The sequence below is a fragment of the Delphinus delphis genome, chromosome 5, assembly GCF_949987515.2.
Source record: "Delphinus delphis chromosome 5, mDelDel1.2, whole genome shotgun sequence".
Taxonomy (NCBI): domain Eukaryota; kingdom Metazoa; phylum Chordata; class Mammalia; order Artiodactyla; family Delphinidae; genus Delphinus; species Delphinus delphis.
Window position 1 is genome coordinate 76704695 of NC_082687.1, and position 26670 is coordinate 76731364.

Here is a 26670-nt window from a genome sequence, read left to right on the forward strand (position 1 = left end):
AACGGATGCCTCAAACAACTGAGGCACACACACACCTGTCCTCTCTCCACACTGTGTCCATTTCTATCCTCCCAACATTAAAGAGCACCTTCACACCCTCAGTAGGTATCCTTCACAGACGAGGGGAGGAAAAGGGGTCTTTTTTTTTCTGGGGCTCCATACCCAGAGGGTAACCACATGGGTGAGGCTGCCTGCCTTCTAGCCAGGCCCCAGGCGGCAGGTCAGGGCGCTCACGGGCACAGACTTGGCTTTAGGGAACCAAGGCTCTTGCATTCTCCCCTGCAGCCAGAAAACATAGGTGTGTGCAATGAAAGCTCTAAAAGGGAGGAAATGCGTGGAAATGTCAGAAAGTAAAGAATCAAAGGGTGGAGAATTCAGTCTTAATACACAGGTACAGTACAGAAAACCTCTGATTAAATGACACCCGCAGGCACTTGGTGGAGCTGAGTAGCTGCGAAAGCGTTTGAAGTGAGAGGGCCTGAGTCTGAAACCCTACTTTCCCACTTCTCGGTAGCATGACTGTGGGCCAGCTAATCAACCACTTTGAACCCTAGGTTGCTCGTGGGTTAAAACCACTTGTCCTCTCAGGAATTCAGTCATGACTGAATGAAACCATGTGTGCATATGCAGAGTCACAAAGAACCTGGCAAAAAGCAGGGCGTCAACAAGCCAGAGCTGTTCACACTGAGAGGAAGGCGCCAGGGAAGTAGAAGCCTCTCAATTAACTGAAGAAGAAAGTGCAGAGACGAAAAGAGCTGCTCCTTCACGTAGGCAAATGAAATGTGCAGAGACCCAAAGCGGCACCCAGGCGAAACCATCTCCCTCTTCCAGCCCAGACTTGCCTCCTTTTCTGGGCTCAGCACCTAAGGAGGGGCAGCAAATGAACCACAAACTGCTGCAACTGGGTGCAACCCACCACTCTCAGACTACCAGAAACCCTCAGAAGAAGGATTTTTTTAAAACACAGCTTTGGGCTTCCCTGGTGGCGCAGTGGTTGAGAGTCCGCCTGCCAAGGCAGGGGACACGGGTTCGTGCCCCGGTCCGGGAAGATCCCACATGCCGCGGAGCGGCTGGGCCCGTGAGCCATGGCCGCTGAGCCTGCGCGTCCGGAGCTTGTGCTCCGCAACGGGAGAGGCCACAACGGTGAGAGGCCCGCGTACCGCAAAAAAAAAAAAGCTTTATTTCACTATTTGCTTTTACCCAATTGCTCTATGTTTTCATTACATTTGCAGGTGAGGTAAGTTCTAGGCTAATGAGAGGCCCCGACTGCTGAGTTTGTGGGATCTCTGCATTGGGCACCTTCTGGAGCACTCGCCATCCAGCCTCCGGACACTTCCAAGGGTGACCTCACCCCCTGCCAGGCAGCTGAGTCCTGCATGGCCAGCAATCATTACTGGAAAATTCTTCCTGATACAGAGTCAAAATCTGCTCCCACTCCTAAGCCAGGCCACTAACAACTGGTCGAGCTGCAAGTCCAGGATCACCTCACCCTCAACCCCTAACATGTGAGAGAGTGATACATGCAGTGCAGTTCTACTGCATACAGAAATCAGAGGACTAGAACCACAGATGAATGCGGGACTGAACTCTATAAAACACACACACACGCTCTCCAGAACAAAGTTACAGAATATACACTCTTTATCACAACTTCATAGCAACAAGTTAAATTTTTAGAAAATTCCAGTTAATGCCATTTCAGCACAAAAATCAAAGCACTCATTTTACAAAAGCCTACGTTGAATAAAAATGTATGTATTTCAGAAGAACAAACGCCGAGGGGTGACAAACGCCTTTTAATTGTAAGAAACTACCGATAGTTTGTGCTGGTTATCACACCTACACACTCTCAGCACACGCAGACACACGTCTGATCACGGAACAGGCATTCGAGATGTGCCTCCCACGAGCTGAGCATTGCTGCTCAGGACACAAAGTGGTAGGAAACAGCTCCTTCTCAAAAAAAAAAAAAGGAAATTCAGCTTCTGCATATCCAGAATCGCTGGCACATTTGGAAGGTCCGGACTGAACCATACCTGACTGATGGTCTTTTCCATCTGCACCAAGCCCAGGTTGGGTAGCGTGCTTTTTATAAAGTCAACTATAGTTTCTAGGTTTTCATGTTGCAGAATCAAGGGCTTATGGCTTCCCAACAGACTTAAAGCCACTTTAAATATGACCTCTGATCCCTGAAGAAAGATCATATCTGGGAAAACACAGAAAAGCAGAAAGTTAAGCCGGACCAGATTCTGATGAAATGGCACTCCATTCCCCTTCACACACATTGAAGAGCAGGACTGTGGGAAATGCAACCCCAAATTATAAGATCCTGGTATTTCACACAGGGCTGTCAAGACAATATAGCAAATAATAAGTAAATATGTAAATATACATATATTATATATACTAAACTACTGCTAAAATTTTGTCACAGGTTCAGATAAATCTGTTTTTCACTCCAAAAATATATTAAATTCAAACATACCTCAAAAGTTGAAACTGTGAAAAAGAAAACTTTTCATTAGTCTATTTTTTCAGGAATTCTCTGGATTTCAAAGGAGTTATTACTAAAACATATATTTTTATACACAAAGATGTGTATAAATACTCTATCCTAATTTCTGCTGCTGTAAGTGAAGAAAATGCCTCTGTTTCCTCTGCTTTGAAATAAGGGGTTGAATTAAAAGATCTCTAAAAACTGTAAAAAGCCTGCACCATTGCAAAAGTACATTATTAAACACTTAACAAGTATACTGAATTTTAGCATAATAACGGAATAAAAAATGTTTTCCCTCTGAAGAATTCAAAGAACTCTATCAGGGTTATTTTCTAGTTCTTGCCATTTTTTCCCTTAGAATGGTTGGTGAATGTTAACAATCCCCACACCTGCGGTGCACAGGGAGAGGGAGGGCAAGTGGGCCCCCAGCCCAGCCCAGCCCAGCCCAGCCCAGCCCAGCCCAGCCCTGGCTCCACCTTCCCCAGAGTTGAAGCCATTCAGAAAGAGACTCCAATGTCCTGGGGCTCAAGCACAGCCCTAATAACTACATGTTGGGTGACTAAATTTGAGAAAGTTACCTAACAACTGGAATAATAATGTAAGAAGAAATGTAATTTTAAAAGATGGGAGCATTAATCTAATTAGAGGCAACTGTCAATATTCTCTTTTTTTTTTCTGGGGGTGCTGCAGGAGAATGGAAGGGACAAAGAAGCTGTACTTTCCATCAAGTCAAGGAGGACAGAAGCAGGTGAGAGGGAGAATTCCCAGCCTGTGCCTCTCTGGGTGGTTTAGGGGGATGAGAAGTGAAAGCCATTAAGAAACAAGCCACTGAGCTCAGGCTGGACGTGTCCCAGGGTGGTTTGTGGATGGCATAAGGGAGACACCCAAGCACCGGCTGGCTGGGTCAGCCCCGGAGATGCTGCGAGACCATCACGTGAGCAGACCTGGCGCCCGGCTGGGTGCAGCCCTGCAGGCAGCTGCTCCCAGAGAGCCCAGGGCCACACTGCTCCCTCAACTTCACACTGCTCCTGGTTCAGGGCAGCTCCACGCAACTGAAAAGGACAGATGCTGCCTCCTCAAGTCTGGCTGTAGGGGCTGGTAAGATAAACTGGAGAACAGATCACATCTTTGAAATCTGAACTTCTTAGGGGGAGGAGTACATGTATCGAGGCAGTGCTATGGAAGAATAGTCCTGTGAAATGTCTGATTTAAAAAATATGCAGTCTACCCATGCAATTCACCACTACAGAAAACATAAAGATCTAAAATTGCGCTACAGGCGCTTCCCTGGTAGCGCAGTGGTTAAGAATCCGCCTGCCAATGCAGGCGACACGGGTTCGAGCCCTGGTCCGGGAAGATCCCACATGCCACAGAGCAACTAAGCCCGTGTGCCACAGCTACTGAGCCTGCGCTCTAGAGCCCACGAGCCACAACTACTGAAGCCCGCGCGCCTAGAGCCCGTGCTCCACAACAAGAGAAGGCACCGCAGTGAGAAGCCCGTGCACCGCAACGAAGAGTAGCCCCCACTCTCCGCAACTAGAGAAAAGCCCTTGCGCAGCAATGAAGACCCAACGCAGGCAAAAAAAAAATATTTTCCAATAAAATAAAATAAGATTGCGCTATAACTAAGACATATTTTTAAACAGAAATGACATTTCCAAAAACAAAGTAAATTTGAAGTTTCTTTGGTTTAGACAGTAAGACTTCCTTTCAATATATGAACATTTATAGCTGAATAAAAACTGATGGCATCTATCAGAATCAATGTCAAGGCACTCTTTGCAGGGATCCTGGGGAGTGGACTGCACTACCAGACCCATGACGTGCTATATAGCTCAGAATCTTCAGTCTCTGGGGCAAGTACCTTAAATTTAGATATAGTCCCACAGCTAAGCCAGCTAAAATAAATAACAACTGGGGAACTTTTATGAGCACAATCAAATACACAATCCACATCAGCAGTCTTAAGATTAACATCGGTCTTCCAAGTTTTCTTCCTTTAGGATCTTGGTTTTTATAACAAATCCACTGACTAGTAGAGTGCTTCCTATGATTCTGAACTTTTCCAAACTGTAGGAAGAAAACAAAGGGAAACCTGGAGGGGTGGTTTTTTTCTTTAACTCTTTTTTGGTTATCTTAAAACCAAAACAAAACAGAATACAAAAGGGAAGAAAATGCCCCAAGGAAAGGTGGCTGCCGAACCCAGCCTTAAAGAACCAACAGAAACTCCCCAGTCAAGAAGTCAGGGAGTAATACTCTGCGCAGAAGGAAAAAGAAGGTGGAAATGCGGAGGTGTGAAAGCACACAGCGTGTGCAGGAGCCCGCAAGAGTAGGTAAGGCAGGAGCCCTGGTCATGGGGCCAGGCCATTCTACCTTTACCAGTGAGCACACACCAGGGGCACAGAAGGCCTTCTCTTCCTCGTTCCTGAGTAGGTCAGCGTATTCCTTGGTTGGGAGATGATGCCAGTGAGACCCCGGTTATGGATCTGAGCCTTGCAAGGAAGGGCTAGTTAACTTTAGATGGAGAAAAGCCACCTTTTAAGAGCCACTGACAAGACCATGCTGATTCCCAGCAGCAGACGCCCCTGTGCATGCTGCCAGCGGCAAGATGCCTGACTCACCAGCACTCCTGGAGGCCCGCCCCAGGTGCCCATCCTTCTGACGACAAGCCGGCCAGTGGTCTGCACGAGTGAGGCTGGGAGAGCTCAGCCCCAGAAGCTTCTGTTAGACTAAGGAGGCTTCAAATAAGGACTGCCTTTCGGGACATGATTGAGGAATGTGTCTGAAGGATTGAAGGAAGGACCCCTCAAAGCTTTGCTGAGAAGAAGGGGCTCCTACATTTATCTGACTACTACTATTTATCTACTACTATTTATTTATCTGCCCTAAGGGGCAGCATCTGTATCCCTCAGAGACAATTAGCACACCTTTTTCTCCCTCTGCAAGTTTTAAAAATTAAGTAATTTTTAAATAATAGTAAAGAAAAAGGTTACCTATAAACCCACTGCCCCAACCCAATTACTGTCATTTTTGCCCATTTCCCAATCCCTATACATTTACATACTAGAATTAAAAAAATTTATTTTAAACAATAGTCTCCTTGGAAAAGTGAGTTGACTTCCCTCATTTGAAAATCACTGCACAAGGAAGTGAGCTGCTAAGTCTTTCAGCAGCGCGGCAGGAGCCCAGCTCACAACGCTGTGGCCGACTTTCCTTCTCTCCTTTTTTAAGCCCACCTAGAAACAGGCAAAGGGGTTCATCAGGCAGGCAGTAGAGGGAACCTTAAATTCAGCTGACTCCACCACTTTGCAAATTGTTTGCTGGGAACGCCACAAATAACTGCTTTGAAGACACTTCGGCAAGCCTGCTATCATGGTAACATGTATGGGAACTCTACCTGAAACTCCCCACGACATTAGAAGTGCCCCATTTTCCTATGGGGGGAAATGACCAAGGCAAAGCACACGGCCAGGAGGTGAACTTATCCTACATCCCTTTTCCAGCTACACATTTGTCTCTGTCACGGGCCAGCCCTCTCCTGAACTTTCTCTGGGAGGCTGCGGTCCTCCAGCTGTGATATCCCCACATTTCACCAGAACAGGCAGGAGAGAGATGAAGGATGCTGACAGCCTTGCGGTAAGATGACAGCGCAGACTGAGCAAAGACTCACTTCATTACCGCTGTATCGCGTTACCCGGAACAGCCCTTTTCCCTGGCCACCCAAACAGTCTTGTTTCCCCAGGCTAGTTTAGTCCTGAAGCCTCTCGGAACCCCTCCCCACATTACAGGTGGCTTCTGTGTTTGGCCAAACCCTGATCTTTAGATTCTACCTCCTCTCTCAGCTACTTGGCAGCCCCTCCTATAGAAAACGTCAGGAGCCTAATAACAGCACAGCCACCACCTCCAGCAGGAGCAAGGCAGGTCCTATTTTCCAGAGTTTCTTCCCCCAAAGGCAGACATCAGGAGGTGAACAGAACAAGCATCTCTCCCAGGACCCCTCTACACCCAGACCGGAAAAATACAGGAGGCGGCGATTTTACACTATGTGACACCTGACATCCAGAAGAGGTGGTTAATTACCATGTAAAGGTCGAGGCACGGGCATCACTGGCAGCTGTCCCTCCAAGTAGCGTATACTTAGTTCGAGGTAAGCTATTAATCTATATATGAGCTATGCTGACTGCGTTACTTACATATAAAATAGTGAATAGTTAACAGAAGTCCACCTGTTTTTAGGTTTGATCCAGGCCTAAGGGCCTATAATGAAATGGACCCCAGGCCAAAAAAGCCTACAGTATATGTATGAACGGCAGGCTTTGGGATTTAAAACGAAGCTACCCACCAATGCGGAGCTAAGTCACCGATGCTAAATACAGAAATGGTTTTTAAAAAAACCTATCTTTTCTATGGACCTTACCAATAAAATGGTTCACTTTTAACTACTGATAGATGGAATGACCTCACAACACAGCGCTGTCTTGAGTCCCCACTTCCTGCCTATAATCTCAGGAGCCCTGAGCCCTTAGCCAGCTAGACACGAACCCACCCAGTGCAGCGGGGGTCTGTGGGCTCCAGGACTCACAGAGACTGGCATCGTTATGCATAATGTACAAGAAACTCCAAGACCCACCTCTGACTACATAATATCGAGAAGAAGACCCTGCTTTCACTGGCTTCAGCTTTACTTACGACGTCATGAGGATGAGCTTCAGAGAGTTCTGAATATTCTGCAACACAAGCACTGTCATTTCCAAAGCAGATTTTGTCTGTCTGATTGCTGTTAATGCCTCTTACCCACTTCTGCAGTGAGGAAAGAGCTCTTCCCCCAGAGCTTTACGGCCCTAGAGCCCAGAACTCTGGGCAGCAGCAGCTTCCGTGCCTGCAGCCGGGGCAGTGACACTCGGCGCTGACCCTTCGGCCCTTCCTGCTCAGCCCCCTCTGTAGAGTTTTCTTCACAAACAGTGTAATTCAATGCTTGAGCTGTTTTCAAACCATCTAATAACACTCCCTCCTCCCCCTTTCAATCTTCACTGCTCTCCATTACCCTTTCGAAAAAAACACAGTAAAGAATCAGGAGAAAAAGTGAAGCAGACTAATGATTTTCTTTTCATTTCCAGAGTAAGAAAAGTAAGAAACACAGAAATGTTTGGCAAGAAAGACTGAAGCCTACAGCTAAACATCTTGTAGTTTCTGTGACTCTTTTTTGGTAAACTAAGCAGGTAATTTTGAGGACTTTTTAAAAAAACTATGGTATAAAACCTTCATGAATCTCACTAATGATTTGTTTAACCAGGGAAAGAGTGTTTAGTATCAATTATTTTCAGTGCTTATTTTCTTTTTTTTAGGGACGGAAAATAAAAATCAATTTGGGGGGCTTCCCTGGCGGCGCAGTGGTTGAGAGCCCACCTGCCGATGCAGGGGACGCGGGTTCGTGACCCGCTCTGGGAAGATCCCACACGCCGCGGAGCGGCTGGACCCATGAGCCATGGCCGCTGAGCCTGCGCGTCTGGATCCTGTGCTCCGCAACAGGAGAGGCCACAACAGTGAGAGGCCCGCGTATCGCAAAAAAAAAAAAAAAAAAAATCAATTTGGGGAGGTAGCTATGCAAAAATGGGGAGAGTAGTAAATATTTTAAGAACCTAGATTCTCCTAGTAAAGCCAAATGGTAAATTCCTTAAAAGTTCTTGTGGACAGAAGTAAATGATAATAAAAATCTAGTACTTTGGTGTGGGGGGAAGAGGAGGAGAGAAGACGACTCACTGCCCACTTAAAAAGCAAATTTTAGGCGGGCTTCCTAGGTGGCGTAGTGGTTGAGAATCCACCTGCTGATGCAGGGGACATGGGTTCGGGCCCTGGTCCGGGAAGATCCCACATGCCACGGAGCAACTAAGCCCGTGCACCACAACTGCTGAGCCTGCACTCTAGAGCCTGCACGCCACAACTACTGAAGCCCACGCGCCTAGACCCTGTGCTCCGCAACAAGAGAAGCCACCGCAGTGAGAAGCCCGCGCACCACAACAAAGAGTAACCCCCGCTCACCACAACTAGAGAAAGCCCGCGCACAGCAGCAAAGACCCAATGCAGCCTAGAATAAATTTATTTTTTTAAAAAAAGCAAATTTTAGGATTTCTAGAATCTAGATATACAAGTGGTCTGCCCAAAGCTGCCTAAAGTGACTCTCTCTTTTGTGAACAATCCTTTTAAGATGGTCTCTAATTCTAAAAACGAATCTAAAGAAGTATAAGAATACAGGTTTTTAAGCTATCAAATGACTCAACATAAATGGTACTTTAAAACCACTTGGTATGTGATGACAATCAATTTTTTAATAACCTCTTCCTCCACAGTAAAAAGATAAAAAGAACCTGAATTGTCAGAATTATTAGTTCATCCCGAAGCAGGGGAAGCACACTGTACAAGAGCTGACTGCTCACAGCATGTCACTCGGCTCCTATCCCTGCCAGGTCAAGGCAGCCTTTTACACTTTTTTAATTTTTAGTTTTTTAAATTGAAGTCTAATTGACAAGGCAGTTTTGAGACTTTGCACGTGAACATTCATTTAAAACTCTGACAGAGACAATCTTCTCGAAAAGTAAATCAAGTAAACGGGAGATGGTTTGAAATGTGACCCACCCTCAGTTACGGGGGCACAGCAGTGGGAAGATGACGCGGGGGGCTCGTGAGGACGGACCGTGGGTCGGCGACACAGAGATGCCTTCGAGAGCACGCCGGCAGAGGAAGCGAAGAGCCACAGGTAGGGCAAGCAGGGCGAGAGGAGAACATGCAGGCGAGACCCAGAAAGAGCAGTGGCCCGGGACTCCCGGGGGAGAAGTCTTAGCTTCTTAGCTCAGCGAGCAAGGCCCGGGCCACGGAGGTCGAGGGAGACGGCTCCGGAGAAACATCTCTAGGCCCCGCGCCAGGCTCCTCGGCCCAGCCGGCAGCAAGTCTGCTCCAGGGGGAGCCTGGGGGGAGGGAAGCGGATCTAAGCCCACAAGAAGGCATCGAGGGGAGGCCCTGACCATCAGAAGTTAAGCAGGTCCTGAAACTCCCGAAGCCTGATCCTCACTCACTAAACTGAGAATGACAAATACCACCCTGTTTTCTGCAGAAGACCCAGGTATAAAAATGAGAAGAGTCACCACGGAGCGACGACACACGGTTCCCCTCTAACTCGAGGACGCGGGTCCTGGCGAACAGACTCACACACACTCACCAAAGACTCTGGCTACGAACCCCAGGGGGAACTGCGAGGCGAACACTGTGAGGAACCAGGGCGCGGCGTAGAGGCTGGGGCCGATCTCGTGCTCCTCCAGGTGATTGTACAGGTCTCGGTGGTAGTCGTGGAGCAGCCTCGAGAGCTGGTACATCTGGATCTGCAGGGACACGCACACAGAGTCACCGTGGGAGATCAGCATCCACCCCACTCGGAGGCGGAAGGACCACGGAACTCTCTTCGTGGCTCCTGAGACGCCCCTGCTCTCGCCCTCCGTCATCCAGCGAGTGCTCGCTCGGGCTGCTGTGGCCAGGCAGGGGCTGGGCTGGGCCCGGGGCGCTCACGGCGGGGCTCCTCCGGCCACGGCCTTTCTTCTTACTGTTCCCTCGCGCTCCTTGGCTGGGAGAAGCTATGCATCCATCCTGAGGCAGCATTTCGTAAACGCACATTCTTAGCAAAACCCAAAGCCAGGGGAATCTGAAGTAAAAAGGCAGCCTCTCGCCAACAGCGAAGTGAGAGCACAGATTCTGCAGAAGGATGCTACTGTATCTGTTCCTTAAGTTCCCGGTGAACGCCCCCCAAACCACTCAAGAGGCAGGACAAGTGTGACTTCTTCAGGTTTACAACACAGGAAAGTTAAAATAAGCTGACAAACGTTTATCTCGAGATGGAGAAACCTTTTCCAACTGGGCTGGACGTGAGCTCAGGGGGCTCCCTCAGAGTGATGCGGCCCTGGCAGGAAGCCCATGAGGGTCCCGGGGCTCACAGCTGGCCTAGAGCCAGCCCCGACTGAGCAGTCCCTGGCCCGACCCCAGAGGAACAGTGACCTGGAGAGGGCGCTACAGCCGGATATGTACTGCCCATAACGGAAAAACTGTTTCCGGGAGGCCAGACAACATAGTTCTCTCAGGTACCAGCTGTGGCTCTTTCGTATCAAAAAGAAATCTAATCTCTAGGCCACCAGCCCAAACACAGCCGTGTGTATACTATACTACACACGACTTGTGTAATATACTGTGTCAGTATATACTGCTGTATACTATACTATACAAATCTGAAAAATTCCACTCTCTTCGATGGCAGGCGCACCTACATTAAATACGCTAACGGGGTTATGTAGGAAGAACCTGACAGCATGTGTGGCACGTGTTATGTAGGCCCAAATCTCCTAGTGAACGGGATGGCTTCCTTCTATGGGATTTATGTTCACGCGGTCCACAAACACAGGTGGAGGTGAAAGGATTTCTAGCCATGTTGTTCGATGCTCTGGAAGAGTCCTTGGCTCTAACGTACACTTTCTAAGGCTCTGAAATCAGAGTATCTTGCTGGTAAACAAACACGTAAACACATATTCCAACATGTAGGAATATCCTCAAAGCAGGATCCAGAGTTCTCCCCACCTCTGAAAGGCAGTGGTAGCAGCAGTGGAACACACTGTTGTATGGGGTTTTCTTCTGACATGACCTGCCACCTGTCACTCATTCATTCAACAAATACGGACGAGGTACCCACTTCATCCCAGGCACTAGCCTAGGAGCTAGGGACTCAGCCCCAAGACAGGTAAGACCCCTGCCCTCTCATGATATACGCTAAGGAGAGCCAGAAAATAAACAAGTAAATAAATAAGGAAACAAGATAATTTCAGGCAGTAAGTGTGTTATGCAAAAGCAATGAGACAGGATCCCGTGACACAGCGAGCCAGGGTGGGTGGAAGAGGGGGGGACACGGCGCCTGCGTGAACAGGTGATATCTGAGCTGGACATGGGATGGCAGGGGTTGAGGGGTAGGGATGGGATCCCCGGCAGAGGAAGGAGCAAATACACTGGGAGGTAGGAATCAGACCACCTGAAGGTGGTTTGACAAAGGGTAAAAGGGAGGGCGCTCCGGAGTCAGACAGGCCTAGGTTTAAATCCCAGCTCTGCCACCTGCTAGCTGTGTGACCTGCTCAAATTACATAACCTCTCTGAGCCTTAGCTTTCCCATCTCTAAATTGAGCTGATCAACAATGTCTTCCTGAAGTTTGAGGAGGTAAGTGCACATGCAACATTTGGTGTAAGGCCTAGCACAGAGTAAGTTCTCAGCAGTGACAGATGTTACAGTGTTAACTGATGGTGGGACAGTTCCTGAGATATACCTGGAAAGGGATCATAAACATTTTAGAGTTCATCTTTATCAAAGACTTAAGGAATGCTCTCTACCTGTAAAATAATCATGTCTGGCCGATACTGTTTCCGCAGACCCATGTCAAACATCAGAAACTTGAGCATGTTGAATGCCTCTTCTTCGCCCATATGAAGCAGCAGAATGCCTGCTACAAAGCTGAGACCTTGGCAATAGCCTACTTCCTGGTCTAGAAGCGAGTAGGCCTTCAAAATGTTGTAAAGTGACAGCTGCCCCGCTCCTAGCTGAGCAGAGAAGTATGGATGTGTTGGAAAGGTTCGCCCTGTGAAAACAAAACACATTTGTTGTATTTTGAAAAAAAGAAAGCCTACTGAACCAGAAATCTGATGTGCTTTAGGTTAAAGCGACAGATCTTTCCAAGTGGGATCACATCATCAATCAGCTCTATAAACAAGGTCAGCTGGTTGTTCTTGGAATAATGCTTGCAATTAAAAACTCAGCAATTAATCATGCTTTCAGGTGAAAGAAATGAGAACCGCCTTCGGGCCTGCAGATACCTGGACTTCCATCTAAAACAGGAAGAAGAGTGTCTATCCTCTAAACAGGAGTCTAGTGTCCAGAGGAGCGGTCAGCTATGGTTCTCTACCCAACCCCACTCCAGCACACGCCCCGATCAACTCTGCCCAGACTGCTCGTTTCCCTGCAGGTGTTTCACACCACACGCACATTTCTCCTCTTTTAAACCATAGGCAGTGCTTTGAAACACAGTGGGGAGCAGTAGGTGTTTTCTTTTATACAAAACAATGACCTCTCAGCAAGAGGTTAAAATAAAATGCTCTCGACATCCCGATTTTCACAAAAAGCTGGTACTCAGACAAAGTTTAAAAAGACTTCTTCTGTCCAGGAGGCATGTGTGGTTGATACCTGTCAAATCCCACCTCCCCCTCTCCTTTTGGAATGTGACTGATGGGGAAGTGTGTTTCTAGGGAGCAGAAAAATGCCTGATTAAAGAGGCGCTCAGCCGGGGCCACGACTGGACCCAGGTGAGAATTACGGCCTTGTCTGGATCAGCAGAGGCAGAAGTGCATGGAGGCCACGAGGGGAACATTCACCTTAATTATGTGCTCTCAGCAAAGGGAGGAGGATACATTCGTGTGTTCTTCCTCAGCCCCGTGAGAAAGCACTGGATCAATCCAGATCAGTTTATCTGAACTTGACTTAGGAGGGCAGCAATAGTCTTTGCCTGATTTCTTGTCCTGGGTTCATTTCTCTCTCGCTACTCTACCTCTCCCCGCAACAAACCTTCCTAAACGCCCCCTGCACAAGTCACCCCACTGCTGGAAAGCCATAGGGAGCAGTTTCTAAGTCTGCTCTCTGATTCAATGGTGTCCCTCCATTTCTGGACCTGTTCCAGTGTCCCGGCCAACCTGCCTATCGTGGGAGAGGCCGGACAGCGTCCCAGGGGAGGCACTGACAACGGGATACCCAGGAGAGCGGCAGCTGACAGGGTGGAGGGTGACCTGGAGCCCGAAGGGGGTCTCTAGCTCGCTGTTCAGTGTCCCCTCCCCCATGGCCTTTCATGCGGCCACGACCAGATGGGAGGCACAGCCAGAAGGCAGGATACTGGGCAATACAGATTGTCCACCCAGGATGGAGAGCCGGAGAAGAGAAGAGTTACAATTACCTGAGGGCAGCACAAATGGATGTGCTGGAACCACACCTAGAGGGTGGGGCAGGTTCCGGAACTAAGGCCCCAGCATGACTTGCTAAGTGTCATCAGGTACACTGTCTCCTCCTGCCTCAATGGGGCCAGCTCTGACAGCGTTTCTCCACCTAACCAGAGGAGGAGAAGGCTGTGTTGGTCTGCAGTGGACAAAGCCAAGACACAGAAAAGCCATACAGTGTGTCCTAGAGGGAACATGATATTCAGAGACTGAGAAGAGCAAGGTTCTAGAACTTTCTGCCACTAAGTAGTGGCCTGTAACTTGGGCAAACCACATCACCTCTGAAGTGGAAATAATGTGTCCAAGTTCATACAGGACCGTGTAAAGCTGAAATCCAGCAAAGCTAGAGAATATGGTTCACAAACTGTAAAACACTGCCCAACTACAAAGTCTATTATTCTCACTCCTTGGAGGAAAACATATTGCAAACCTGATTAGATTAACAGCTAATTTCAGAAAAGTAAAGGAAAAGCCAGGAAAACAAAAATCCTTGCAAACCCCAAATACCTCCAACCAATAAGCACTCTGTTCTTCTGGCCAGGATACGGATGTCACTTTCTTAAGAAAAACTGAAACATGATTTGTTTTTGCTCTGCCCTACACACCTCTGCTGGGCCTTGAGTGAGTCACACTGTAGACTAAATTAAAAAGTGCAGACAAAACAACTGACTTGGCAAATACCACCTTGGTGAGAGGTGAGGGGGAAGCAACGGGCAAAGTTTGGAGGAACTTCTAGGCGAGGCCTCCGTGAACCCAGCAGAGCCAGAGCCTGGCAGGCAGGGCACCTGGTCCACCGCTGGACCTGGGCCAATATTCGGCTCTCCCAGTTCAAGGGAGAAGGGAAGGCTGACCCTGGAGGAAGCCTGGAGAGATGCACCGATGTCACCTGGGAAACGCACTGCTGGAAACAGAGCTTCTTTGGGACCTTGGGAGGGCACTGAGAAGGCATCCGAACTGGGGGTCATGACTGGGAAAGAAGTGAGGTGCAGAGACAAGGCTGGCGCAGTCGGGGTGTGGCGTGGGGCTGCAGCTGGCCTTCGGGGTTGCAGAGGGTGAGGGTGGGAGACGGCAGGGACAGAGAGGACGTGAGTGCAGCCTGGCCCCGCCTGGGAAGGAGGAAAGGCCGAATCTCGCCTCTTGCAGACTCCAGGCCAACTAGAGGAGTGGCAGCCGCTGGCCCCTGGGCAGGGCGGTGCCTGAAGGTGGCTGCGCAAACACAGGTCCCCGGGGGATAGCCCCACCCTGAGCCCGTTGTGCTGCTGACGTGGCCTTTTCCTCCCTCTGCAGAAGAGTAACTGCATCTGAGCTACGGGAGGCAGAGGCCCAGTCCTGCGCGTGGAACAATGAGGAATATTTACTGAAAGAAATATTTACTGAAAGAAAACTGAGGGAAGAGAGGAGTTAGGAGGAAACTTCGTCCCCACCTCCTCCTCCCATCCCGGGTGGGGGCAGAGACCACGTGTGCTCCTTCCTCCCTTTCAACCTCCTACCCGAAATTTATTTTTTTCTTCATTTCACATGATAGGAACATGTCACTTTTTCTGTTACTCACCACATGAGCAAACACTGCTACTGCCAATTCACAAAACTGCTTCCGTAGGGTCAGCGGGCCAAATGGGCTCCAGCCCCAGGCCTCACATTTTCACTGTCCCCAAGGCGCAATCGCGGCCTGTCAGCATCACCCTGCACCCAGCCAGCCATCTCCTAGGAACGCATGGGGCTCCTGGGCAGGGCCTCAGGGATGGAGGGGCCTACTGCAGCACAGAGCCAGAGGGGGTTTAGGCCCTGGCACTCAGCTGTGTGACCACGGTCAACACCTGACCTCGCTGCGCTTCAGAGACTTTTCTCATTTCTTAAAGAGAGGATACAGGGCCAGTTTTCCAAGGCTGCCGTGAGGGTCACCTGAGACTGGGATGCCAGTGTGGGGCCTCACAGTCAACATCAAGAGATTTAGTAAGCATCTACTATGTGACAGGTTCTGTCCTAGGAGCTAGGGTACAATGGCAAATGGCCCCAGTCCAGCCCACAGAGGGAGGGCTGCATCCTACTGGGGAGAAAGGCAATAAAAAGGCACTGCCACATAACTAAGGGACAGTGGAGGGGGGGGTTACAAGCACAGGCCTAGAGTCACACTGTTCAGTGGCACACCAGCCGTGTTACTTTGGACAAGTGACTTAACCTCTCTGCATTTCAATATTCTCAGCTCCAAACAAGGATAGAACAACACCTCCCTGATTGTGTTGTGAGGATTAAAAAAAAGATTTTAAGTAACTCCACCCAACATTTGGTCCAAGGTAAAGTTAAGTACTAGCTTTAAACATTAATGATAATTGTCATAATGGTAAATGTGATAAGTACGCTGAGGGGAGTGTAGAGGGTGGGACAAGGCTTAGCAGAGGCACCTAACCCAACCTGAAGGTGGGAGAAGAGGCTATATCAGGGACAGCTTCCCAGAGATGACATTTCAACTCAGACCTGAAGAGGGACATTTACGAAATCTACCCTGACGAAGTGCTGTGTGGCTGGACAGAAAAGCCTCGGTACTGCCTGATCCAGCTCGCACCTCACACGGCTGGGAGGAACCCGGTGGGCCCAGAACACGGACTGGGGAGCCCCGGGGTGGCGGCAGCCAGGGTGGATGTTCTGGAAGCAGGACCATGTGCCCTAGAAGCGGCAGGGCCGGGAGCCCACGGGGTTGCCCAGGAGCCCTGCTGTCAGCAGAGCCAGAGACGGAGGCCGCTGGGGGCGGAGCAGGCAGGAAAGGATGTCCCCACCTGGGGCTGCTGACAAGAGAGAAGGCCTTCTGTCACCATGGCTACAGCCTGCCTCAAGTTCTCCACTGGTGGCAACTGCAAAGGTACCCAAGACACCGTTTCCACCTTAGCGTTTTTAAAACCGCTCGAGAGACGAGGCGCCTCCCCGTTCCCAGAATAAAATCACCCAGGGTGCACTCACAAGCTCCTTTCTCCAACTTTTCTAATAAATCCTGTTTGTAAACCGTAAAGACTAGGGAGTGGCTCCTGTAATTAAACGCAGCCTCAGCTCTGACACCTGTGTTTCCAGGATGTTCCTTGGGTTGACTGCAAAACCTCCTATCAATATCTGAGTCACTGAACTGAACCGTGGTCAGAACTGGCGCCTCCACGCCAGCCACCCTCCATGCTGAGCAGAGGTAATAAGCCACCCGGCGCAGACGGAGGTTTCTTTATAGACCTGAGAAGACATTTGTGATGACTCCAGGGCTTTGTTAATCAAAAGTCTCAGCAGCGAATTCTGGTTGCTAAACCTCAAGGCCAAGCACTAAATAACTCGGACAGTGTCTTCAGACTTTTCAAGTGAGTGAAACTTCCATTTTCATGTCAAATCGACTGCAGGCTTACCGAGGTCGATGAGAATGGCGTGCTGGTGGGAGGTGAGCTGCTTTAAGAGCTCTTTGTATGGCGTGTCCTTTGGCTGCTGTTTACTGGGAAACGGGTGTTTTAGGTGGTATTGCTCTGCTAGGAATTTCCAGATTTCGCCCCGGTGATGTCGCGGCACACCTTCAAAAGCGGGGGTGGAAAAGAGAGAGAGGGGCTTCATGTACAGAATTCAACTTAACAATAAAAACGAGTTGTGCTTCAGTCCACTGATCCAGCTTCTAGTTCCACTGTGAATTAACTGCATAGGAATGGAAATAAAGCAACCAGAATTCTCTCGTATTTGCTCCCTTCCTTCCTTCCTCCACACTCTCCGCCATTCTTCCCTTACCCCCCTGACCCCCCCCCCCCACCTTTCGTAGCACATATCTAGGTACTATGTGCAGACTGTGCTAGACTCTGCGATAAACTGATGAATGACATGAACCCCTATGACTGGCACCAATTACTAACGTCCTTGGGAAATTAACTGCAAGCATGTAAAATGACACTGCAAAATGGGATCTCAGGGACTTCCCTGGTGGCCCAGTGGTTAAGAATCCACCTTCCAATGCAGGGGACGTGGGTTCGATTCCTGGTCGGGGAACTAAGACCCCACATGCCGTGGGGCAACTAGGCCCACGTGCCGCAACTACAGAGCCTGTACGCTGCAGCGGAGGATCCCACATGCCGCAACGAAGATCCCAACGAAGATCCCGCGTGCCACAACTAAGACCTGACACAGCCCCAAATAAAAAATAAATAAGTAAAAAAATTTTTTTTAAGTTTAAAAAAACGAAAGTGAACTCAGAGAAGGGACAGGTCCAAAGAGGTGAGTGTGGACGAAGGAGATCTAGGTTTCCTGGACTCCTTCACTTGTGCCAAGACTCAAGAGTGGGAGAAAGAAGAGAGAAGCCAATTCAGAGGAAGGGAACCAAGAGCGTTTCCACAGGCCTCCCTGGGCACACGGCACATGCAGGAGGGAGCAGGTGGCAGTCAGGCTGGAAGGGCTTTACTAGAGGCAAAACTGAGGGCAAGAAACCTGCACTTTATTTGGTAGCCGAAGGGAGCCACTGAATGTTTTTGAGTTGAGGAAGGAGTAGCCAAATCAAAGCTGAGATTCTGGAATACTGATTGGACGTCTTTCTGCAAGCGTGGGCTGGAGGAAGGGGCCAGTGGCTGCACAGGGGACAGTCTGCATGAACATGCCCTGGTGGGCATTCAACATGGACCTACAAACAAGAAAAATGATCTAAGAGCCTCTACCTAATGTTTTAGACGTGATTAACTTAAATACTCAAAGTAATTTTAAAATGTTGTCTAAAACTAAGAAACGTCCTCTTAAAGTCAATGATGTAACTCAGGTCAAACCCCATTAGAAAAAGTGACTGTTTTGGATCAAAATTCTTGGGTTCGTGATTCCGCTGTTTCAAGGCCCGAACGTGGAAATGGGGAGACAAAGAAAACGGCAAGATAAGACATCAAACCCTCCTCATCTCTGAGGAGTGCTCTTCAGAGAAAAGGAGCCTCGTAATCAGGGATTAATCTCCCTTTCCATCCAGAAAAAAACCGTGAGCCCTTTGTACCCTTCCCTGCCACTCGGAGAGCCTACCCACGTTTGCTAGTTTCCCCAGCCGTCTCTGACAGCAGATCCTACTCCGGGAAAGAGCAGCAGCTGACACTCCCTGTGAGGTGACCAGGCGCCGTCACCATCCTGAACACGTTACATCATCCCCACAACCCGCTGAGGGAAATACGATGATGCTGCACATGGTGCAGATGGGGAAACAGAGGCCCCTTGCTGAGAAGAGGTGCCCCAGCTCGTTGCTGGCAACCCAGGGAAACTGACTGCCGTTTTCTCTCAAAGTTCTCACTGTCACACAAGCTGCTACTCAGATGGGTACTGAGGAAAATATCTTACGTTCCTACCTGGCAATTAATAATAAAATCATCATTTGTGAATCTGAACCAGAAAGCCAATTTCATTTAGTACAGATTCACAGGAGCTGTTTAGAAAGCATCACTCAGCCATCTCTTGGAAATACTTACAGGCTAGTCAGTAATTTGGTTTTACACTGTGGGAGAAACACAGGGACACACTTAACTGTGACCACATCCTACACGTTCTCTGAATGTTTAACTCGGAGCCAACTGGATGACCCTGTGTAGTGGGCTGAGTGGTGGCCTCCAAAAAGGTATGCCCACGTCCTGATCACCTGAGGCTGTGAATGTTGCCTTATTTGGGAAAACGGTCTTTGCAGAGATAATTAAGTTAGGTAAAGACCTTGAAATGAGGCCACAACCCAGAATGACAATGTCTTTAGAAAAGAGTCACACAGAGGAGAAGACAAGAAGAGGAGGTGATACGCCCACAGAGGCAGAGATGGAAGTGACGCAGCCACGGTCAAGGAGTGCCGACAGCCACCAGAAGCTGGGAGAGGCCGAGGGCGACCCTGTCCACGTGGCCTGACTTCAGACTCTGGCTTCCAGAACTAAGAGAGAAAACTTTCTGTTGTTTTAGCCACCAATTTTGTTATCATTTGTTATGGCAGCAACAGGAAACTAATCCACCCTGATATCTGCTTTTTTATACTGTTCTGTTTCTTTTCTCCCTACTATTCCTGCTCAGAGATGTATCTGGAGGGGTGGGGAGATGTGCAGACACATACACACACCTCATACTTCACACTGTATTAGAAACAAATGTGGGCTGAAAAACAGTCAGCATGTTACGTGATTAATAGTGGGGCTTTTCACAAAATATTTTTGTCAAACTGCGAAATTTCCCAAGTTATGAGATGAACAATTTCCCCTTATTACTAAATCATTCCCATTATCTTATCAAACCTTTATTTTGGGGAGGAAAAAAATATTGGCCGTCCCTGGACAGTACCACATATTCTGGTGTTTAAGAGAAAGCTTAGATTTTACGATTTAAAAACAAAGGGTCATGCAAATCGGTGCCAATGTGTTTGCTAAGAATGACCTGGAACAGCCTTCCGCACGCTCGGTTTTGCCTCCACTCCTAACCCCAGAAAGAAACCTGGCAGTGGACTGGGCGCGCAGGCAGGAAGCCACCCTCCCCCCAGATGTAAATACTTTTTAATTTTTACTCACTTTAGAAGTAATATATGCTCACTATTTAAACGTGAGAAAAACAAACAAACCTTCTGAAAATACAGAAGGTATAAAGAAGAAAGTGAAAAACCATTCATAACTAGAGGGAACATATAATTCACCACCCAAAGTGGGAAGCTTTTGAAAGCGAAGGGGAGGAAGGCTATTAATTACTGGACAGGTTGTAAAGCAGGGCTATGCCGGGTAACCCGGATGGATGGCCATCCTGTCTACAACTCAGGTTATCTGCAAACACGTCAAGGATGTCTTTCTACATATACACATATGGAGATACACAGCTGTACATGAGGCCACGCTGTCCTTTCTCATTTAACGACTGACCTCAGACACCTTTTACTGCCGTCAAAATAAATCTACTGCGTTATTTTCAAGGAATATGACATGCGTGTGGTCACGCAGTTGGGGTTTTTCGGGTTCCGCTTTGTTTTTTGGCCATTAAACACTGCCACGATCTGCACTCTTCCCACTGCAGTACATTTTTGACTGATTCATTTCTAGAACGGGTTTCTATACGTGGCAGTGCTGGCTCAAAGGTGAGCAGAGTTTGCTTCTGGCCCATATTGCCAACTGCTCAGGTAGCCTCTTTGCAATCCCACGCCTAGAAAAGTACGCTCCAGATTACAAACTTCTACACCTTCATACCTTCAGAGAAATCCTTTAAAACCAAAGTAAACTCTGAATTATTTAAAATTCCCTAGAATTATTCCTCCTTCTCCCAAGTTGACCCCCTAAAATCCTGCCACCTTGATCGAACTTTAACTTGGGATGTTTATAAACCTCTTTATTTCCGTCACTTAGGGGTCTCATTAAGAGGAGAGGCCTTCTTAGCCACACGGCGTCTTTTATTTCAAGGGCTGCAAAGTAACTGGAGAGCTGGAATCCAAACCCGAGCCTACCTGCCTGAGGTCCGGCCTGGACACTATGTTACCTCCCGAGAGCATCCAGATAGAAGGCACACAGTTCACTGTCAGTTTACTAATTCACTCAGCTTATCATCACATCATTACCCAGTTTGTAGGCAACTAAGCCCTTAGGTATTCTTTTGTCTTCTTCCTGTTTCCTTAATTAACTTAATTAAGAGGAATCATGAAAGGTAATGAAACTCACATCAATTAACTAAGACATCTGGAAACAGATTAGGTAAAGACATGATAAATAGGAGAGAGATGGCCACCGAAAATGGACTTAAAAATTATTTTTTATTCCATACTTCTTCCCCAGTCATCAGTGAGGGGTGAGGCCGGCTGGACTGATTCCCAGTTAAGCTTACCTTGCCCAACAGCCGAGTGCATTTTTTCCATGTCAAACTTAATTTTTGATCTTCCTGGAGTGGTAAGCATCTTTTCCCACACTGTAGTTACTTCTTTAAGACAAGGAGTGATTTCTTCATAATCAAGCTTTAGGCGCTTGTTCAGCAAATCATTCTCAGAGGCTAGCACAGACAATTTAAGAGCACGTTAGTGAATGCTACAGCTCCGTGTCTCCCACTTCACAGCACAGCTGCCTGCTCATCACCACCGCTGAGACGTCAAGCAGCTACAAGTCAGCTTAACAGGTCCAAGGTGAAGACACGGTTCCTGCCCCACCACAGCTTCCTTACCTTGGAAGAAGCTAAACACCTAGGAGGCACCTTTGATTCCTCTTAGTCCTTCACCCCCAATGGATTCTGCTGGCTCTACTGCTAAAATACACCCCACACCTATCCAGTTCTACCCATCTCCACATCTACCCTATTAACCAGAGACATCTCAAGGGCAGGAACTATGTGTTGGAATTCCCAGCGCCTGGCATGAGGAGCTCTCAACAAAACTTCATCTAAACTACGATAGGCTCTCCGAGGATAGTTCCTTCTTATTTAGAGCCAAACCTCCTTTAAGTAGCTTCTACCCTTCGTCACATTTCTGCTGCCTGGGGCTGAACAGAATAAATCTACCCTTTTCATGTGGCATCTCCTCAAATATATGAAGATAGCTATTATTTCCTACCAAACTTATTCAGCTTACAGCTGCATTAAGAATTATACCTAAATTACCAAATTTGGGGGGGGGGGGCGGGGGCAGGGGATCTAAGAAGGATTAAAACTGACAACCTCACTCCCACCTAAAACCACTAAATCCTATTCAGACAAGGTGGTAACGTTGTCAGCCCCCATATCCACTCCACAACCTATCTCCGATCTAGACTGTGAGTTTATTGGGAAAGCAGGTAGGATACATAGCTCAGCATAAGCCAACATACAGGCTTCTGCAGAGCTGTAAACTTGTCTTCTTTATGATAATAATAAACACTATATGTCTTAAGTACTCTATATTTAGTAACATTTAATCTTTTTTTTCTTTTCTTTCTTTTTTTTTATTGGGGTACAGTTGCTTTACAACGTTGTGTTAGTTTCTGCCGTACAACGAAGTGAATCAGCTATATGTATACACATATCCCCTCCCTCTTAGACCTCCCTCCCACTCACCCCCCATCCCACCCACCTAGGTCATCACAGAGCACCGAGCTGAGCTCCCTGTGTTACACAGCAGGTTCCTACTAGCTATTTTACGCATGGTAGTGTATATATGTCAATCCTAATCTCCCAATTCATCCCAACTCCCTTCCCCCGCCCCGTGTCCACGCATCTGTTTTCTACGTCTGCGTCTCGAGTCCTGCCCTGCAAATAGGTTCATCTGTAGCATTTTTCTAATCTTCAGGACACTGTGAGGCAGGTATCTTTGGATGAGACGACTGAGCCCCTCCCCCAAGGCCCAAGCAGGAGGCGGAGTGGGCCTGGGCCCCTTGCCTTTCTCCACCACACTGCAGAACTTGCTGTGATTAATTATACACATTTTCTGAGACTAGGCAGGTATCGATTAGGGGCCTTAAATGTTTGATAGAATCCAGTGGAGCTATGTGGACCTAGACTTTTCTTTGTGTGAAAGAGACTCAATACAAATTTTATCTCTTTGACAGATATAGGGCCATTCAGACTTCTTTTCCTTCTTATTTCAGTTGTGATAAATTGCACCTTCCGATAAGTTTGTCCATTTCATCTAAGCTGTTAAGTTTATTGGCGAAGAGTTGTTCTTAGTCCCAGAGACACTAAGTCAGTGCACACCTCGCACAATCTGCTCTCCCCCCATCCCACAAATCCACTCCCCCGCCCCAACTTTTACTCTGGAGGAGACCGAGGCTGAGCAGGTTCATTACTTTGTCCAGGGCCGCAGAATCAGGATGTGCTGGGTGCAGGATTTTTGCACCCTGGATTATTTTTTAAATAGGAATTACAGCTATTTCACTGAGTTGCTCCTGTGAGGATTAAGTGAGATGAAATATACTAACCATCTACAAGATGTCTGCTAATTAGCAAGTGCTCCACAAATTACCAAAAATATAAAAGCAAAAAAAAAATCGAAATAATGCTGCTTTACAAACCAAGTGCTGATAACATGAAATATTTTCTTTTTCCCCATTAGAAATTGAGCAAATGATAATAACTCAAAGAATCTGGCTAATGCTAACCTGACAGTAAGATCTTAGTCATCTTATGCATGTTTTCTGTACTTAACTGACCCAGTTACTGCCTTTAAGAGTACAAACGCATCAAAAGATGGCGCTGAAAAGGGCTGCAGAGATCCCTCGTCCAGCCTCTCACTTCATGGACACAAAAACTGAAGTTCAAAGTGAGCAAGGGACTTGCCCAAGGTGATTTACTAGCTGGTGGGTGGCCAGGAGACTCTAGGCCTACTGCTGCCTCCTTCTCATCTTCTGTGATTTTTCATCTTCTGTCTTCATTCTTTTCCTTCTTACTTTGAAGAACACATTTTCAAGGTCCTGCTAAATAATTCCCTGCATGTATGTGGAGTTCAAATTTTTTAAAAATGTCAACCCTCAATTTCTCTCAGCTTCTCATCTACACATAGTAGATGCCATTAGAGCTGAGCTAACCCTTGTGGCACATAAGGTTCAGGGCCAGCCCTGCCAAACAGTGACTGCAAGCAGTACAAGGCTCTTGGGGCCAAATGTACATTTCTCTGGCAGTGAATTCTGCTGTGAGCACACCTGGATACTAAAGAGCCCAGAAAGCAACAAGAGGAACCTCCTCTGAAGTCAACAGAACAGAAATATCTGGCCAGAAAATGCAGCTGAAAAGGCTTATTAAGCTATGTATTTTGCTGTTGGCCCAAGCAACAGCCTGCCGTTTCAGTATCCTGACAACACTGCTCCCTAAACCAGTGGCCTCCAAAATGCCTTATCAAGCAAGGCAGATGGTGCAACCCCACAACAAACATCAAGGCTCTAAGGCAAGAACTTGAGATACAAGACCAAACTCTTTTATTAAATAAGTGTCTGCAAACCCATGTTTAAGAGTTTCCGAGGCTAGGAGAAACCAGGACTAAATGAGATCAAAATGTAACTTTGCAAAAGAGTCATCTAATCGCCATTGAATGTGGATGTGAGTTACAACCTGGACTGCAGACTAATAATGTTCAGGTCTGATTATGTCACCGCACAGGGTGTGCTGTGGCTGCCTGTCCCAGTTCTGCTCTATTAGCAACTGCCTTCACGGACAAAATGCTCTTCCAACTGCCACCATCTCCTGAAAACTTAGAAAGGGAAGGAAGGCTAAGAGGCTGGGAGTCTCAGTAATTAAATGACGCCCAAACTTGTAGAGATTTTCGAAAAACTGCACTCTATCTAATTTTTTTTTTTATAACCAACGTGTAGTACTTGTTTAACTAGGAAAATCTTTTAAAAATACCTTCAATGATCATCAATTAAAACTCAAAATTCACTGTGTTATCGTTATGCCGATGTACTATCTGCAACATTAAATTATATGACTCAGTCCAATAAGCAGCATAGTGCTGACCAAAACCCATGGTTGTGGTGAGTCACCCTGCTGTCCTGCGTCAGGCTGCTCCATCATCATTTATAACGGGGGAAATGGCCTTGCAGAGGGTGCTGCAGAGGCCTGAGGGTCGGGGAGAGAGGCCATGCATTTCAGTCCCAACACCACTGAAAAATTAGCTGTTTAACTTTTGAGGAAATCACAATTCAGCTTCCAATGGTCTACAATGAAGTGAAACAGATTTAGATGACGTGGTTTGATTCTTTCTTGAATGCAGTGCTCCCGGAATAGTAATAAATATTTGATCCATACATTCAAAAGCCAGGAAAAAGGCTTAACCATAGGAAGAATCCCCTCCTATATGTTCCTCTCATTTCTTTCCCAAAAAGCATGCAATTCAGCCTGAATTCTTGATCAACTGCAAGCGCCACTTCCAGCTGCAATTTAACCTTCCTTTAAAAGTAACTGGAAAAAAAAAAAAAAGCGATAAAATGACTGCCTCTCTGGTGCACTCCTGGTTGGTTCTTGTCAAATCTTGCCTCTGTATTTAATGATTCTGTGCCCCCCATGCCACCCCAACAAAACTTACTCCATGTTTTTAGGCCATTCATGACCAGGCTCTTATTGTTGATTAGTTTTCTCAGCAATACAGGTACTGTACACACTGACACAATGCTTCCTAAATGATGTTTAGCAAGTTTATTATGCTTTCACCACCAAGATAAGCATATGTTGGACTTTACAGAGCTAAGGAGAGGAATAAATTCAAACAGTAAAAATAAGAGACCACACAGGACAGAACTCTGCTGGATGAAACAAGGAAGCAGCAAATGAGGATGCTGGCAAGGGCTAGTGAACAAGGGCAAGGTGTTCTAGGTACCTTAGGAAACGCTTCCCTGCCCATTCTAGTCTGCCTGGTCACCATTTACATGGCTTTACAAAAGCTTTGCCACTGTGGCAATCTGATCTTGTCTCATCAGTCACAGTCACTATTCCTCCCAACACTCCCAAGAAGCCAGCCAGCATCCTTCCCATTTTACAACTACGCCCTGATTTTCCGTAGCTGCCATCTGCAAGAAGATGGGCCAGGGAAAGCATTAAGGTTTATAACCTACATGATGAATATAAGTGCCTTTTTACTTTTCAACAAAAACCCCCACCAACATACACATGATTATAAGCGCTGTGCTCCAAAGCTGTCATTTAGTCGATGGAACACTCAGCGATGCCATCACTATTAAATCTCTTTTAGACATCTGCTTTTAAAATCACCTTCAAGAACATACAAGAAAATGGTAGAAACACAGACTTGGAAGAAAACTTAGCATTCACTGCTCTAAACTCCCTTCACCATGGCATCCCTTTCCATAGCAGCCTCATGGGATGAGCTGTCTCTCTCAGCTTCAATACTGGGTACTGGAGAGCCCACTACACCCATAAGTAGACAATTCCAACCGCTCAACTACTCTCTTATCAAAAGGTCTTATTACTTTGTACTTGACTCTTGTTTTTGGTCAAAGATGACATATTTATATGGACAATGAACCTTATTCACCAGATTTGGTGTCTTAACTTTCAGCTCTATACAAACATCACAATAAAAGATGAAGCTCTACAATCAAGGAGGAAGTTAATTCCAAAATTGCTCTGGACAGGGCCACCGTGTACTACTTGTATAGCCTCCCTTTTAAAGAGCATGTTCGGATTTCCCAACCAAAATCCTCCTTATTTTATATCCAGGCAGCTCT

At 47.3% G+C, this 26670-nt stretch overlaps 1 protein-coding gene across 5 annotated transcripts in view; it reads right to left on the minus strand.

Annotated features, from left to right (window-relative positions):
* The window catches only part of TBC1D1 (TBC1 domain family member 1), a 215191-nt gene that overhangs the window by 10723 nt on the left and 177798 nt on the right, over positions 1–26670 (minus strand). For all 5 annotated transcript variants that reach the window (XM_060012706.1, XM_060012704.1, XM_060012705.1 and 2 more), the window contains 5 exons: positions 21359–21520; positions 16936–17094; positions 11909–12153; positions 9711–9870; positions 2037–2206 (listed from right to left, as the gene is read on the minus strand). In XM_060012706.1, coding sequence (XP_059868689.1) covers positions 2037–2206; positions 9711–9870; positions 11909–12153; positions 16936–17094; positions 21359–21520 — 896 coding nt within the window. The remainder of the gene's footprint in view (positions 1–2036; positions 2207–9710; positions 9871–11908; positions 12154–16935; positions 17095–21358; positions 21521–26670) is intronic.